The following is an 18,427-nucleotide window of genomic DNA, read 5'->3' as shown; positions in this document are numbered from 1 at the left end:
CAAGACATTAATCTTGAATGGTGTAGACTTAAAAAAAAGCCCCCAAAAGCCAAAGCCAACAACAAACCCAAACTTTCCTAGCATTTAATGTAAAAACCTACTGTTACAAAATTGGAGCTGTGAATGCTTCCAGACAGTATAGTTATCACTCCAATTTGACAGAAAGTAACACAAATTGGATTTACAGAAGGAAGATCTCTAGCTTACAGAAACAGCAAATTAAAATGCTTAACACATGGCTCTGGAACCATGAAACAGACTGAAGGTTGGGGGCTGTTTTGTTTTCTTTCAAACTCTTTAAATCAAACATATTTTTTAAAATGGTATTTATAGTTGACTGTGAAAATTAGGTATCTGTATTTAGGGAGCTTTACCAATATTTTTCAGAAAATAATTCCATTAAAAACATACTCTAATAAATTTCAGCTAAGTAAATGGGACTTGACTATAAAGTGAATAGCAAGAGAATCTCTGAAGATGTTGGTTCTAAATACATGTGGAAATTAAGTGGAAAGATTCCAGAAAATCCATCATTGTTCAGTCATTAATCCACACTTCTACTGAGTCATCATTTATGAGCTCATCACTCTACTAATGACTAAATATGTTCTTATTACACATATAATTACGTCAATATTTTATCTCTACACCAAGTATCTGAAAGCAGCTTAGACAATAGAAAAGGAGAAAAAATTTGTGTAATGTGAAATGAAAAATTTCATACTTTTTAACAAGTATTTTAAACAAGTAACTTTAAACATTTTTGCATGCATTTGCATAAATATACACATTGTCTCCTATGATGGTGCAATTATCTGAAAAAAATAACCCAGAAAAGAAAGAAAAAATCAACCAAAATGAGATCTGTCTATAGATAGACATATAAAGGTACAATAGGATACAGAACTTATTCCAGCACCCATAAAGTTCAGTAGAGCTTTTGATCTAAAGTTTGGAATACTGTAATAGCTCTTTGACCAGCTAATTTATTTTTTATTAACAATAATTGTACTGGAACCATGATGTAAGAAGCTCTTCTGTCATGCAGATACACACAGAAAAATCAAACCCAAGTCTTTCATGTTATATGTGGTTACTGCAATAAAAACAAACAAACCACCTGCAAATTTGGTTATCCAGCTTTGGTAAACACTTACTTCCCAGCTACTGTAGGTAATGATGATGATGCAACCAGATTAACAATTAAAAACAGCACTTCAGCACTTAAGATACTGTCTGGAGTTAGAAGCATGGAAGACTGACAAATTTTAAAGCACTACTTACTATTTCACATTCCTTACAAGTGTGGCCAAGTAATTTTCTTCTTTCGTCTTTTTTCCGAATAACCTCAATATGAGGAAAATCTAACACAGTATTCTTTCTGAAAAACAAAAATGTTTTCACATAATAGTACTTTTATTTCTTCCACATGACTGGAATTTTCAATTTTTTTACAACACAGTGATGGACAGACAAGTTAAAAAAATAATTCAGAAAACATCTACAAAACTCAAATCATACTGCCTTTCATAGATGAATAGGGAAATTTCTATAAATAAAACAGTTTTCAAACATAATATGAACTTTTACATAACCAGAGATGTGTGTCTCATTATTATGGCTTTTCATAGTGTAAAAGTAATTCCTATCTAGAAATTACTCAAATAGAGATCTTCTATACAATATTTTTGTCCAAGACAGAGTTGTGCTTGCAATGATTTCCATGAGAGGAACATATGTTGGGGTTCAAGATCAGTAGTTTCTTTTCAACTTAACTGCTTTCAAAACAGTAAACAAGTTTTCCTCCACAAAGAAAACATGCACTGAGATAACATATAAGCTAACTGAAGGGCTTGGTGTCGTTACAAAAGGAAGACTCAGACTTCTAATTATGATTATACTGGAAGGCAACAGAGGAGGCACTAAGAGGTGCAGTTGTTGAGCACTATTCATTTATTGCCTAGAGAGCAAGGGGTAAAAAAAACAGAGAAGGAAAAGTTTTCATTTGTACAAGCAGCCCACAGGTGCTTGGCTCATAAATTCAGGCATGACCACACGCCTGCAAGAAGCCACACAGATTACAAAACACTGCATTCACTAAAATTATAAAAAGCAGAAGAGGCAATCCCTTCTCTTCAGCAAATGTAATAGGCATTTCAACATTTTTTTCCCTTACCCCAATTTTTATCTAAAGTCTTTTATCTAATGTAGTAGATCTACTTCTGCATCTTCTGCAACTGCTAGGCTGTTACACACAAACACATTTATTTTATGGAGGATCAAGTTTCCTATAGGGAAGATACAAAAAGCCTTAAAATGCCCATAGAGAACAAACTAAATTACCTCTCATCGCTTTTGAAATAAGGCTCCACAAAAGCTTTCTGCTTGGCTTTATCTTGTTTATCCTCATGTTCTGTAAACAGACATGCAAAACAAAATATAAGGTTAACAGACTGCCTACAGAAACTTCTGTAAAATTATTAATTAACTTTTAAGAAATATAAAAATGCCATGTACAGTTCAGTCTGAGACAACAGATTCAAATAGATACAAAAAATAATACAGAATTGATAGAACCATCAATCAAAAAGCAGTACTGGAGCAGAAGGAAAGCAGCAGTGACACAAGCAAAAAAGAGAAGAACATAAAGGAAAGGTGGCTTAAAATACAACATACTGTAAGATCTTCCACAGAACCTAGAATAGTGAGAAGAAAGGAAGTAAATAACTGTAGCCAAAACCTGGTGTTTCTTTTAAGAGTCAATTTAATGTTCTGCTGCTGTGCTAACTTCCACTATACATTCCACATTTGTGTGGTGATAAATGAACTACCAAAAAAACCAAAAAAGAAATTCATATTGCCTTATGTTTTGTCCTTAAAAGTAATCAACTTTACCACAAACTGATGCAAAAAGAACTGGTGGTTAATTTGGCATATTTGTTCCTAAAGAACAGACTCTGATTTCAAATCAACTCTTGTAGTTTAAGTAAGCTAATAAAGACAAAACCAAATTATATCCCACTCTTTAGTTTCTTGCTTGCTGCTGCTATTCCCTTATCCTGCTCTTCATCATGAAGAGTTTCTCTTTCATCACATGCAGGAGCACTATCTTCTGGTAGGCAGGATTCATATTCTTCATGGCTTGTCTGATCAAACATATCTGTTATTTCTCCTCCTGTTATTAAAAGCACAAAGAACATCCAAATCAGTGTCTCAATGATTTTAGTCAAGAAATTGCATTTTGACTAAATGTGTATCAAAATAATTAACATTTACTTATTGCTCCAGTACCAGTTAACTCAAAAACAGCTACACCTTAATTCTTGCTGCAACTTCTCTGTCAATCTTTCAAATGTGGCCAATGCTCATTTCTTTTTCAGATACCTTGGATCCCATTTCTAAAATCTGATTAACTGCTAAAATCATTGTGAGGTACCTTTAACCTTAATACTGGTTATGTGAAATTTTTGTTCTTGTAATTATAGACTTATCCAAGCAAAAGGAAATACTTTTTGTGGGTAGGAAATAGCCAGTGCCCTGCAGCCATGATTCACCACATACCATATGGTAAAAGTGATATAAACACATTTGGATTTATTTTAAACATACTAGCTCTACTTACATGTCATTAAAAACAAAATTAGTCTTCTCATACAAAGAATGATGCGATTACATAGAAAACTTTTGAAGCTGTTTACTGCAGGTGAGATCAGAACTGTTATATGGTTAAGTATTTCACCCTTTAAGCACTGTAAAGCAATAGCTAGCTACTGGCTCTCTCAGCACAAATCCTGTCTTTTTTCTTAACCTATGTTAAAAAAAAACAATCTCAAAACCCACCACCAACTCTCTAGGAAACAGACTGACCCTGTGTAGCCTATAAATTTCATCACCAGTTTTTTACTGCAAACCATTTTCTACTATCTAGCCACACAGGAAAAAAACCTGCCCTTTTACTCTTTCCTCCTCCTCCTTCTCAAAAAACCAATCAAACAAAAAAACTCCAACAAATCCCCAAACTCCCACCATACCACAAAAAAGCAAAGTAAACTGAAGAGAAAAAAAAGAGTCTTACGTGGACTGCCTTCCTGATTTTGCTGTTGACTTTTTATTTCTAATAGCACACTGTCACTAACATAAGTGTAATCCATATCAACAACTTCCCCTCCAACTCTGGTCTGAGAACCACCCTAGGGGAAAAAGAAGCAAACATGATAATTCCACCCAGAAGCAATTGGTCAGTCAGTGTCAATGCTGTGTATCTGAAATACTTTCAAAGCAGTTACTGGCTTCTTTTTGGACACTGATTTTTTTTTTCCTGCAGGTTACAGTCTTATTAGAATTGTCACAGCCATTTGTCCACTTTCATACTGAGATTATTCCTGCTGAGTACAACTAAACAGTGGACATGTTTTAGGATATCTGTGGCATGAACAATATCAAATGAGCCAAATTCTGAATTTTGTTACAAAGTGGGTTTGGTCTGTCCAGAACAATGTTCACAATACTGCTTTGCAGGCTTTTTCAATATCATAGAACGTGCAGACTTATTATAAAGGTTCACCTTTGTATCAATCACAGTAATGTCCATTTTGTACTGTGAAAGATCAGCTCCTGGGTCTATGCTCCACTGGAAGTTTTCTAAAGAAGGTTTATCTTTCAGGTCTGTATGCACAGAATACGAGAAAAAAAAAAGACAAATAATTAGAATGCAACTCTGCCAGAAGCATCTGATCTGCTGGCTGTCCTGTGTATGTGCTTTATGATGGCACTCAAGGTGATCTGGGGTCAGCCTGGGTCAGGCTGACAGGCTTGTAGCTCCCTGGATCCTCACTCCAGCCCTTCTTGTGCATGGGTGTCACATTTGCTCACCTCCAGTCAAGTAGGACCTCCCTGGTTATCCAGGACTGCTGATAAATTATGGAAAGTGGCTTGCTGAGCACTTCTGCCCACTGCCTCAGTACCCTCATGTGGATCCCATCTGGCCCCACAGACTTGTGTGTGTTTAAGTGGTGCAGGAGGTCACTGACGATTTCCCCTTGGACTATGGGGGCTTCAATCTGCTCCCTATTCCAGTCTTCCAGCTCAGGGGCTGGGTACCCTGAGAATTACTATTAAAGATTTAGGCAAAAATGCACTAAGTACCTCATTCTTTTCCTCATCCTTTGTTTCCCCCAAATCCAATAAAGCTCATTCTCCTTAGCCCTACTTTTGTTGTTGATGGATTTTCAGAAATACTTTTTATGGCAGTAGCCAGGTTAAGCTCTAACTAGACTTTGGCCATTCTTATTTTCATACTTTATATTTAATACTTTATATTCTTATTTTTTGTGTAACTTCACAACATCCTTGTAGTTCTCCTGAAGCTGCCTGCTCCCTCTTCCAAAAGTCATAAACTCTTTATATCTGAGTTCTAGCCAATGCTCTCTGTTCACAGGCTGGCCTTCTTTCCCATCAGCTCACCTTGCAGCACACGCACGGCCTGCTCCTACACCTTTAAGATTTCCTTCTTCAAGAATTCCCACACTTCTTGGACTCCTCTGCCCTTCAGGACCACCTCCTAAGAGAGGACTACCAAGTGATCTCCTAAACAGGCCAAAATCTGCCCTCCAAAAGTTCAAGGTAGCAGTTCTGCTATCTCCCACTAACTTCTCTGAGAATGGAAAACTATCATTTTGTGACTGTCATGCTCAAGATGGCCCCCAACCATCACTTTACCTACCAGTCCTTCTCTGCTTACAAACAACAGGTCCAGGAGGTGTCTTCCCTAGCTGGGTCACTATTGAAGTTACATCAATGACAATGCAAGGGGTCAGGTCTAAGCAAAGAGTACAAGTGTCTGGTCATTGCTCCAAAAATGCCTCTTGATTTACCTTTGAGGGGAATATTTAGATTTCAAGCTACATGGCCACACCAACTATTGGCAAGTATCTTTTAAATTCATAATGCGGTATTTCTAAATAAAGTATGCAGTGTAACAGCTTGGCTGAGGAGTACAGAAGCTTTGATTCTACAATGCTAGTTCAAGAAGTTTTCCACCTGGGAGAACTTAAGAGGAAAGATACATGCTCTGGAAAGAATATATGAGAGCCTGTGTTGATTATCAATGAAGATACAAATTTCCTTACCAGACCACTAGGAATAAAAAAAAAAGACTTATGCTTACACTTGAGTAATTTTCAAGTATTTGATATAGACAGTTTAAACTCCAACTTCATGAGATTTTATTATTACATTGCAATAAATAACAGTGCTAAACAAACAGCAAAGAAGAAGATTCCTAGCCTGTCGAATGTACACCTGAATACCAATGATATATTTATTATACAGTGGCAAAAGTATGCCAGGAAGACAGAGACTTGTACATGTTGGGGGTGATCCTGAGAAATCCCAAATAGAATGTGACTGAGTTAGAAGCAGAGCAAAGGATTAAAGTGGAAGAAGAGAAGACAGGAAAAATTCTATTCAATCTGAGCACAGGCTGAAGGGGTAGGCAGGCAGTAAAAGGAATATTTTCATCAAGTTACCTTGCTCATTTTGCTGTGCTTTACTTTTTGATAGTCTACAAGGGTTTGGCTGAAGTACAGATGCTGGTTCAGACTCTCCATGTCCTGTCCTTGTTTTCTTTCTACTGGGTACATGGCCACTGGCAACCTAACAACATATTGCAACTTTACTATTACCCAAAAGTCAAATAAAATACTTCAAAGGAGAAGAAAAAAGAGTCAGAAAAGCATACCTTTACATCATCAAAAAGTTCCTCTGTCTCTGCAGAACTCGGCAGTGGTGCAAATTTGAAGGGGGGAACTTCTTCTTTCGTTGGGATCTGGTTTTTCCTGTCAGGGAATGCTCTTCCCAGCACTGCCTCTTGTACACAGGATTCCTCTTGTACATCTCTGCCAAACAAACAGCTCTCATTGTTGGCATTTGGAACGGATGATGAACGTTCAGGAATGGTCTTCCCTATGTGTGAAAAAATGTCATGCAGAGTCACTTGCTTCAGTCTGTTTTTATATGTCTCCTCACTTCCTTGTTTTTTCTCTTGCCCACGAACTCCAGAGAAGCGATCAGACAGATCCAAGGGCTTATCCCCTGTATGTTCCCCATTAACCTGCTGAACATCAGACCTAAAGGGCACAGAGCTCTCTTTGCTGAATGATGCTTTCTCACAGCTAACTCCATTATCATCTTCAGCTTTCTTTCTCTTGGCACACCTGCCTTCTAGCTGCTTCTGGTATACAAGCAGGACATCGCTCTTGATCACCTCATTTTTAGCTGTGCAGGTGTTTCCAACACAGGTCACAGCCTCATCAGAATTCTTTCTCACAACCATTTGCCTATGGACAGAGGCCTGGCTGATAACAGAGTTGATTTCCGTCCCAAGATTCAGAGGTGCAACAAAAGCAACATCTTCAGATTTTGATCTACTTTTATGAGATCTGGAACTGGATGGATTGTTGAAGAGGATGGTTTTGAAATGAGGCTTCAATCCTGAATCTAAAATACAAGGAGCATGAACTGTACTTGAGTTGTTCTTCACGGTGCTAGAAGCTCCAAAAACAGGGGAAGCTACCCGAGAATCCCAGTCATCACGTGGTGGAGTGTTATGAGATGGATCTGAAATACTGAATACAACGAAACATGAGAGATTTTTCTGGTGTACAGATGGAAGGAGAGAAAGTGATATAAAAAAAATATGTTTCCTATTGCTGATCTGCTTTAAAGCTGTGTGAGCTGCTAGTATTAACTGAAAACAGAAGGAAGAAGAAAAATTAACCTATTCTAGGGATAGGTACTGGTGCACTTAGAGCTATAGAAGGCAAACAAAATACAGATCTCATCCTTCACTTTGGTGTATGGTGTGAAATTCTGTTCCACATTCAACTGAGAACCAAGGACAGAGTTAAGTCTGCCTAAGTATCTCTTCTATCCAAGGACTCCTTATTTCTCAGTGCAATGAAAAGGAAGAAAGTGAGAATGGTTGCAACAGAAGTCTATTTCGGTTCTTGTATACATCTTAAAACCACAGCAGATTCTCAAAGCTTCTGCAAGTGAAGGAAAAAACTGCAAGCTCCTTTCAGGTACTGTTTTTGCCTGTCATTAACAAACATACATTCAAGACAACAAATAGGGAAAAAAAAAATCAGTTTAGACTACAATATCCTGAGAAGAGTGGGAAGGGCAGCAGTCAATTGGTTTGACACCTAATCAGAGCAATAGGATCCTTCTTGCCTTCCAGCTCTAGGCCCGCTATCCACAGGGTTATGGGCTTTAGAAGATACCTTGCAATAATGAGAAGTTAGGAAAGAAGGGACTGTGTATACAAGAAGCCCAAACAAGAAGTTTGTGAATTAAGTAAAAGCCTACAGTTTTGCATTCTATCAGTTTCACTGCTTCTCATGTTATTTACTTGAAAGAAAGCCCTCTGATACAAAATATTTGTTTTCCATTTCTATAACTTTAAAGCAAAATGCTGCATGGTTTGAAATTCTACAAAGACCCAACTTCTATAAGCCTACTTAAAACAATTGTAACTATTATAACTGAGTGGAAACACACCCTAGATTGTTGTCATCATTTCTTGATTCAGAAGCTGGCTGTTTTCTTGAGTCTTCAGACTGCATGCTCTCTGAGGCCTGGCTCACAACTGTATTAGTGAGGGGAAGATTCAGTACACTCTGGGACTCCTTGCAAGTGGTGAAGGAAAACAAAGAAAAGAAGTGTGAGAAGATATTTGATTTAAAATAAAATTAAAATTAGAAATATGCTCAGCTGGCACGTAAATACTCTGAAGACCCATTAAAATCAAAACATTCAAAACTCGAAAAAATCATAAAAGCTAAGAGATGAAATTTGGACCAGAAGCTTTAAAGAAATCTTATGGAAACTGAAAAAATTCATTCATATGCATGGACACAAAAATATTCTACATACTATAATTTTCAAGGTAGTTACCCGCCAAAACCATCAAATAATCTCACCTGAGTCACCAACCAGTCTCATGGCCAAGAAACATTTTTCAATGTCTTAGATTTGATTACTGTACAAAGGGAATTTATCAGACCCAAGGATTTAGATCACTGTACTAACAAAACCTGAAAGGAAGAACCATGTCTCTACCCTCCTCAACCCTCCCAGACAGGTCAGCACAGTAATATCTCTTCATGCTCAAGTCAGCAAAGACTAAGCAAAAGCAAACCAAAGTGAGCTTACTGGAACTCAGAATACTCTTGCAGAATTTTAATGCAAAAGAGAAAAACACTGGTTTTGTAAACAACTGGCCCAAAAAGTTGGTTATGTAAGAAATTTGGTAATACTTACAGATTCCTCTTCAACGCTAAGTCCAATTGTTTCTGCAACAACTGCAGCCAAGTTAAAAGATGGCTTTGGAACAGGGTATCCTCCCACCCTTGGTTTATCTTTGTGAGTAGAAAAAACATCACAATAAGCTACATATGCATTATAGTATCTTGCTTGACTCACAGAGATGGTACAAACACAGAAGAAAAAAGATCACAAATTAAAACTGGCATTTATGGAAATAGTTAGATCTCTGTCAGATAAAGTCGTATCTGGAAGCTGTAAATGGCAAAAGAATTTCTGATGAGAGCAAACTGCTGTATCTCTGTTTGATACAGAGAAATATGTGTCAAATTTGAATAATACAGCTCCCCAGAATTAAAAATCATCGTATAAGTTGCTTTTCACACTCCTGGTACAGGACACAAATAATCTGATAAAAGCATGTAGAACAGAGATAATGTGTATTTATAATACAATGCTTGTCTTGCATATTTCCATTAATTTGTTTTTACTAGGAAAACAAGAGTTTTCCCTCTTTGAGGGGTTTAACATTACTCTGTTCATTAAACTGGGGCAAAACAATAATATTGGAAAGCACAAGAAGAGCAACCACCACAACCCTGACATGCATGAATAATTCCATGCTGATTCTCAGTCATTATTTTAAAAGGTTTGCACTTTATTAGGTTTCTGTGTTAAAAAAGGTTAAGGAGATGAAACCTCAGTTTTACAATATTTTTGCCTTATTTTGAATGGAATTAGAACTAAATCTATTAATACACTTACTTGGCACAGGGGACAGTTGTGGATCACAGGTGTCTGTCACTAGTATCTCTCCTCCATGGTGAGTGCTCACTTGTGTGGAAAAGAATGGAATTTTTCCAAACTCTAGGAAATGTGGAAACATTTTCACATGGTGAAATTATCCTTTTGTGATAATTTTGTACAGATACAAACAATGACCTAGATCTTAGAAGCACTTAAATGCGAGATTTAATATTTCAGTAGATCCAGCAATGTAAGCACATCTGATAATTTGTGACAGTGATGTGTCAGAATAAAAAAAATATGATAAATATTATATATTAATCCTTTTTCTCATGAATATGATTTCAGCCAGTCAGGCCTAAAACACTACTTACACAAAATGACACCACCATCTAGTCTGACCACATAAAAATAGTTATTCAAGCTGTATTTGGCCTGTTAATAGGGAAATACAATTATTGAAGAATGAAACATCCAAGGCAACAAAGTTCTGCATCAGCTAAGGTAATAAGGTGAAAAACCTGAGATCTGAATCATGACAAACATACGCCATGCAGTCCTTTCTACCTTGATAACCAATAGCTTTTCAAAGCCATTAACTGTGATAGTTAGGTGTGACACCACTTCTTACACATTAAACTTTGGATTCATTTAGAACCTCCATTTTTTATACAGAATATGGAGAGAGATAGGTATGCCTAGAAAGGAGAAGCTACTCACAGCACTAAAAATTTCAAATGCAAAATAAAGAGCATGAATAGCCAGCCCACCCTTTTCATCCCTCAGTTATCCTATTTTTATTCTTGGGAAGAGGCTTTTAGTCAAGACTAATACTTAGATGTATCCATACTTAAACTACCTTTTTTATGCCACAAGATAAATTTACCTGGATTATAAGGTAAATTGCTATTTCCTGTGTATCAATAAAATACAAGAACAAAGTGCTTTATTTCACAAAAATACTTTTTGTAGACAAAATATTTAAGAGTTATTTCTATGACACATTTCTATTTCTTGACAGAACAAAGTCTGGAAATTAAAGGCACACAGCACTTTTGAATTTAAGTCACAAAACAAATGCAAACAGTGTGGAATTCAGAGAGATCATGTAGATATCTACCAGTTCCAGTTACATTACTTCAGTTGCAGAATCCTTTCAGAATGTGGCAAAATAACTATTTCACTCTCCACTAGGTGGTGACATTGCTGCGTGCACAAGTCAAACCCGAACATACTTTATCAGCCAATTTGCAGGTAGAGAAGAAACATAGGCTGGAAAACTGTTACATTTGCATGTGCACATGGGTGAATAAAAGTAGAAGGTTGAGATAAGTTCTGAGCATATGTAACAGTTAAACTGATGTAGCAGTTACTGCTATAGATTTTTTCCCCTGGACTCATGCATTATCACACAAAAAGAGTAAAAGCAGAGCAAAAAAAAGCACAAGGGTTGTTTGGTTTTTGGTTTTTTTTTTTTAGTTTTTGCCCTTTGCAATCAAGTTTATACACCATCTTTCTCTTTAGCCCTTAATTAATTACAAAAAAAAAAAAAATTCTTACCACTGTTGCTTTCCCTAAGTTCCAAATCTGGGGGTGCATGTTCTGCATATCGGACATGTCTATTCTCTTTTTTCCTTCTCATACGATTAACCACAGAAAATGAAGATGTTAGAACTGGAGAATCTGGAATAACTTCTTCTGCCTCCACTGCTTGCTGCTTTTGCACCCTGGAGACCAAATCAAGTGGCCAAATAAAAGCCCAAGTCAGCAAGATGAAGAGTTTTCACTTCAGCAAGCAGGACAATCACACAGTACAAGAACCCAACAATTCTGGAAATACAGCCACCTCAATAACATTACACTGCAAAAAAGTTATACTCAACCCAGTTTTTAGATACATCTAACAAAAGACTGACAATTGCTCCATCAAGCCCAAGAACAGAATGCAACCTTGGCTCCTCACATTTGAAGTCAACGTATAACTGCACTATGAAGCCCCTTTGCCCAGAAGAAGGTAGGTACTGTGGAGGTTATAGCTTGTCCTCTGAAGCAGGTGCTTCTTTAGCAAAAGAGTGCTGAAATGGATGGATCAGTGTCTCCTCCCCTGTATGGAAATCCCTGTACATCTTCACAGTTTATGACCCTGAGATTGGCTGAGCTGGTTAGAGCATGGTGCTGGATAACACCAAGATCCTGGGTTCAATCCCTGGATGGGCCATTTGCTTAAGAGCTGGACTTGATGATCCTTGTTGGGTCCTTTCCAATTCAGAATATATTCAGTGATCAGAAATACTGCCTTAAATACAAAATAAAAGCTTTTGGACCATTTCAAATAGTACTGAAGAGCACTGTATTCAAAGCAATCCCTCTCCAAAGCACTGATGTTACCTCTAACTCAACTCAAAAAGGTCTCCAGGGAACAATGTAAAAAGCATGGAAAACGAGTAATGTTTTGGAAAACGAGATGAGTTATGAAGTTTACCTTCTCTCACACTGTCAGCTCTAGCAGCCTGCTGGAGCATCAGAATATAAAAACTGGTGTAACAAACAACAATGTCTTTTCTTTCCAAAAATTCTCTCTATACATAGCAAGGAAATAACAACAAACAAGGACTGATTTTGGATCTTTGAATTTAAAATAGTTTGTTTAGTACTTCACAAGGGGCTACCTGCCCTATGGTGGTAGCAGTGAGATGTGGAAGAGACAGTAAAAGAAAAGCACACAGAAATCTAACTCAGTCTGCTTGGTCATCTTCCTGCAGTTGCATTTTTCCCCAAGATTCTCAAGAGAAAACACAGGCCAAAAGATAACTTCCTAACTATAAAGAGAAGGATATAAGGCTTTGATTTAAAGGAAGAAGAGGAAATACAGATAAATTTTTGCTTGCATTGAAGCTGAACCACAACATCTTATGTAAAATAAGGTAATGGAAAACTTAAGAAAGATGTCTGGCTTGAGACAAAAAGCATTTTTGCAGTTAGGCTTTTTACCACTACTAACTTTGAACCCTTAATGACAAATACTGATGCACCAATGTTCTCAAGTCTTGATGAATCCCTTGTGTGATTTTGTAATTTCTCATTTCTAGCACATTTACAAAGAAAGCACTGGAAAACTGTATTATCTACAAGCAATTTCTTAAGACACAAATCAAAATAAACAACAGAGAAATATACTAATCAATTTACTTTGCAAATTTAAGTTAGCTGTTAGAGTTCTCTTTAAATTTACTGGTCTTATTTGACAAATGAGCCTACTAAAAATATATTTCTCTGCACCTTACTTCTATATAAACCAAGAGGTAGTTTCTACATCCCATCACAGAAAAAAAAAATCAAATGAAGCAGCTGCCATACATACTGTACATCATAACTATGTAATAAATAACTTCTGAATCATAGATTTATCTGAGATCCCAGCAGAGGTTTTTGCAGAAATTTCCTTGCTGCTCCCATCCATGCATAATGAAATCTCAAAGTCATAAAGGATCAGATAATGCAATTCTTCTACACTTCCACTGATTTCACTTATATGGAGAATTCTCAGGTTTTTATTCCTAATATTATAACTTGGTTACAAAATACAGAAGACTGCAAAAATCTGATTTCATATCATGCAGTAGAAACAATCTGCTACTTTGCACCTACAATGTGATATTATATCAATCTAAGTTGCTAATTCTAAATAAAGTACCATGACTATAGCTCAACCAAACCAACCAAATGCAGTAGTATTAAAACTGCAGTTCCATCCTTGTAAATTACTGTTCATCCACTCAACTCTGCACTTATTTAAATGATCATCTAACATGCAAAACAAATAATGTATTGTGACATTGGTCATTGTCAGCTTTCCTGCATTGGCCAGAGATTTTTAATGGAAGCTGGAGTCATGAAGTATGTTACCCCAAGAAAATTAAATGCATACATAAAAAAGAAAGGACAATGAAGGTGCAAAGATGGGAGACAAACCAAGAAATACAAAGGAATAGGGCTGCAGTCATTCTGAACTGAACTCTAGTTGTTTCACTGCCTACTGAAGTTGAATTCTGACAGAGACAAGAAATAAGCCACATGCATAAAAACCCTTCTGTATCAAGTCCACACATCCTGTCCCATTTCTCCCAGGCATGTACACAACTTAGTCACAGATAGGGAAAAGTGAGATAAGTTTCAGATGATGTCAGACCACAACAAGAAAGGAACACTACCGCTGCCTTGCACAGTACACCACATTCACATATTAACAGCAACATTAGATGGCACATTCTTACTATAGCAGATTAAAATTTCAGTCCATTTGTAGCTCGTTATTTCTATGTGTTTTTTTCAAAATTTACTATAGTATTTTTCCTTTAAAATTGCAAAATTATAGTAAGTTTATTTTAAAAATGTATTGCAAGATCCTGGGACTTTTTGACTATTTGACTATACTTTTCTGAAGTCTTAGTCTAGGAGGAAAGAAAAGGTAAAGAGGCAACGAAGGAATAAAAGCATGAGATGTAAGGCTTTGCTATACACTGTGATCAGAAGTCCAGAAAAACTTCTATGATAAATTCACTTCTTCCAGTTCTACTCTCAGTTTAAAACAAGATGCACACAGATAAAAGAAAATAAAAATCTGCACAACAGAAGGCAGCTGGGCTTATGTTGTTATGTTGTGGCAGCAGGCTACCTTATCACAGTCTATCTATCAGAAAGAGGAAACAAGATTTTAAGACTTAAAAGCTGATATTTATAGTCCCAGACATTTCTACTGAGGAATGGGGGAATATCCCAAACAACCCAAAACTTACTCTAGCTCCTTCTGCAATTGCTGGAACTGTTCAGTTAACTTTTTATTCTCATCTTGCAAGTTGTTTTTTTCATTCACTGAAATTTATAGAAAAAAGTATTTAAAAAACCAATATACACATGTAACAAAACAATCTTGTCCTTGAAGGAAACAGAACCAATTGTAAAATGTAATACCATACAGCTTCTCTGTGGTTTACAAAAATTAAGTTTCAGGCTAGTTATTGAAAAAGTAGTAAAATGACATGTTAGAAAAGGCAGAGGTGACACAATTACTGCATCACAACATTAGTTCTACACAATCATTTATTACTTTTGTCCACGTACACACAAGTGGAACTGTGTTGTAAAGATGAGTGAATTGCTCACTTGCCTCCATGGACAAAACTGCTACCTTAGACTAAGGATAACCTATGAAATACAAAGCAATTTGAATTTGCTTTTAGCCACTAGTACAACCATTAAGCCTTTCTTCCACGCTGTCTCAAACTAATGCAGTGATAGTTCCAACTCTCCTGTCCACTTTAATTATGTTTTTGTTTTTATTTTGCTGTTGTCTATTTTGCCTCTAGATTCCTCAAATTATCTTTTTCATTGTTCTACAGATCTCAAGCCAAACCCATGGGAGCCTACTGTTGTGTCACAGCTCAAGATTTGTACCTAATAGGTGCCACCTTGATTTTTAAGGTTCAGAGCTATATTTAGAGATTGGCTGTACCCTGTTTGCTGTTCATCGTTAAACTCACAACTCAGAACAATTTTATGTAAGTGCTCAATATTAGAAGTGCTTAAAACACTGATGTGTTCTGTATTAGCATAGTGTTTCCATAATTTAATTAAGCACCCAAAAGCTAATTTTTGTCTAGCATTTCCTGTATTTTAAATTTCATTTAACGTCTGCTTGTTCTTGACAAATAAAGACAACTAAATGATACAAAATAATTAATGGTAAAGATACCATTAACATTTAAAAATTCTGTCCTTTATTATTGTATGCTTTATACAACCAATCTTTCCAAACACTCTTCATGAACATATTCCTGTCCTGCTTGTGTATCACCCGAAACAAACAGAGTAATTTGTGTCACATGTTCTATTTCTTGATTTCAAAATGATCTGGCTACAAGCTGCCAGGTATAAAGCTATTTTTTGTGGCCTCAGTTGGTTATGTGACAGTTATGGGTTTACTGCAGTTAAAGTCCAAGATCAACTACAGGACACAAGCTGGATCCACTTCTGTCTGAACTTGATACTTTGCAATCACCAGTTTCTTTTGAAGTCAGGGTTTTCTTAGGAAAGCTGGCAATCATTCTAGCTGTAGGAATAAACAGAAGCAGTCACATTTTATCTAAAGTAGCTACTTTACAGCGTAAGATTTTCCACGTCAGTTCACTTTCAGTATCAGCACTTCAATCTCAGAAGGTGGGTCAAATGACTAGTCACTGGTATGTTACATATTTTCAGACTGTACAGTTAAGTATCCCCTGACTGAACTTTTTGGGCTTACTAAACACACCACATATAAATTATATCAAGTTACAGGAATTACTGGAGAACTAGTTTACAAAATAGCATGTTTTGTCTTCAGGCTTGGGGATAAAACTCACTAAGCTCAGTTATAAGTTTGAGGTTCTGCTGCCGGATATTTTCAAACTCTTGCTGCTTCTTTCTCATATGTTCTTCAGTTACAGCACAGCGATCACATAACCCCGCTCTCAATCTACAATAAAATGAACAGAAAAAGGTCCCTCTGTTAAAAAAATATTGCCATGCATGAAGCAGATACCAATGTTTAATAGACCTTTTGAACAATGAAAACCAGAGAACTGAGAGCTATGCAGAACACCACTAAGTACTGTGGTTTTATACATTCACATAGCAATGTTTTGAGATTTCCAAATGATCTAATACTATATCATCTAACGTTTGCATAAATGATTGTAGGTACTGGATACTTCCAAAGCAACATGCATTACTTTATATAATAAAGTGGTGCATGCTACACCTTGCCACTGAAATCCTTTGTAAGGCATCCTACCAAAAATACTGTTGGATGTAAATCACCATTTTATGTAAAGTTCATTCAAGAAAATACAAATAAGCAAATCACTTCACTAAATAGAATTACAATCTCATTTAAGAAGGATACGTACTGTCATTAAGCAAAATACTAAAGTGACAAAAAGCAATTTCACTCTCAACAACTGCCAAGTAAATGTGAAACCCTTTATCTAAGCACAAATAATTTGAAGTGGACACAAAAGTTCATGAGAGGCATTGACTCTACTGTCTCTAATAGTGCAGATTAGCTGTTTAAAACACATCCATGATCAGAAAAGGACTGGTTAGAATCACTCCATCTTACCTGACACATTCATTCATGCAATGAAATATGTGCTCATTTTATAGTTGATAAATGGAATGTATTTATTTCTGGTACACAGCAAATAGCTAACAGTATTACCAAAGTGAAAACCAGACTCTCCTTTGCCTGCTAAATAAGAAACCAGTTAGTCAAAAATTCTCCATTGCTGATGCTACTACATCAAGTATTAAATCCCAACTAAACAAACTGTATGACTTTCCAATTTCACAGCTGAATATTGGAAGCAAAAACCACACTTATTTATTGGTGTTTTAGTATTGTGGAATTATGGCAAGAATAAAATACTGAAATGCCTTTTCATACTAGCTTATCTGGATGTGTTACAAACACAGCATTACAATTTCCTTGTATTAAGTCAGTTGAAATACTTCTTTTGTTTTTCACAATGTGAGTAATTAATCTGCCAAGGGATTAGAAAGGTCCATCCAGACCATGAATGCCTCTCTACTTACATGGTATGAAAGTTTATTAACTGCATGGCTACAAGCTTATCCCTAATGCCTTTCATGAGAATGGAGTTGAAAGTAAAAGTAGAGTATCACAGCCCAAAATTTGAGGTAGCACAGGGACAGTGGTAAACCATCTCCTGTTCCTAGAAAGCTTCTGAGAGCCTATTAACAGCAAATTTCACATATACTTTCCAAAACAGGTATAGTTTTCAAAGAAGGAAAAATGCACTGTAATTTCATGTCTATTACTTTTGCTTTGCTGCACCAGATTAAACAGAAACAAATTAGGAAAAGGCAGAATGGGTCAAAATGTGAGGAGAACACCTAAGTCCGAAAAAAGGTAACAGATGGAACCTGTGATCAAATTTAGGTAAAACAGGCAATTGGTAAAAAAGACCCCCTCAAATTGAAACATTTCCTAGTGAGTTATTTCATTAGTTTCACAACATAGTATATAGCCTTTGGGTTTTGTACTTGTATTACATCTTGATCAATATAAAATTTAACTGTACAAAGATGGATACAAAAGAACAAACCTGAAAGTGTCTGTTTGCTTCCAAGCTGCTCTATTCTAAGTTCTATTGAAACAGAACTAAACAAGTTAAGCACTTTGAAAATAACAATACAACAGAAATTATTTATTTTTATCCATTACTGATTTTATGTTTAATTACATAGATGAGATAAATAAATATATATGTTATAGATTTATTGATTGCTCTTCAGA

At 36.2% G+C, this 18,427-nt stretch overlaps 1 protein-coding gene across 4 annotated transcripts in view; it reads right to left on the bottom strand.

Annotated features, from left to right (window-relative positions):
- The window catches only part of RBBP8 (RB binding protein 8, endonuclease), a 34,170-nt gene that overhangs the window by 4,741 nt on the left and 11,002 nt on the right, over positions 1–18,427 (bottom strand). For 3 of the 4 annotated variants that reach the window (XM_064703484.1, XM_064703483.1, XM_064703486.1), the window contains 13 exons: positions 16,473–16,585; positions 14,868–14,943; positions 11,632–11,798; positions 10,090–10,191; positions 9,322–9,419; positions 8,560–8,687; positions 6,740–7,625; positions 6,528–6,654; positions 4,565–4,665; positions 4,076–4,190; positions 3,023–3,175; positions 2,344–2,413; positions 1,285–1,381 (listed from right to left, as the gene is read on the bottom strand). In XM_064703484.1, coding sequence (XP_064559554.1) covers positions 1,285–1,381; positions 2,344–2,413; positions 3,023–3,175; positions 4,076–4,190; positions 4,565–4,665; positions 6,528–6,654; positions 6,740–7,625; positions 8,560–8,687; positions 9,322–9,419; positions 10,090–10,191; positions 11,632–11,798; positions 14,868–14,943; positions 16,473–16,585 — 2,233 coding nt within the window. Of the gene's footprint in view, positions 1–1,284; positions 1,382–2,343; positions 2,414–3,022; positions 3,176–4,075; positions 4,191–4,564; positions 4,666–6,527; positions 6,655–6,739; positions 7,626–8,559; positions 8,688–9,321; positions 9,420–10,089; positions 10,192–11,631; positions 11,799–14,867; positions 14,944–16,472; positions 16,586–17,230; positions 17,268–18,427 lie in introns of those variants that run through there. The other variant, XM_064703485.1, reaches the window with a different exon arrangement.

The sequence above is a fragment of the Zonotrichia leucophrys genome, chromosome 2, assembly GCF_028769735.1.
Source record: "Zonotrichia leucophrys gambelii isolate GWCS_2022_RI chromosome 2, RI_Zleu_2.0, whole genome shotgun sequence".
Taxonomy (NCBI): domain Eukaryota; kingdom Metazoa; phylum Chordata; class Aves; order Passeriformes; family Passerellidae; genus Zonotrichia; species Zonotrichia leucophrys.
Note: the sequence above shows the minus strand (reverse complement) of the source record. Positions and strands in the feature narration are given on the sequence as shown.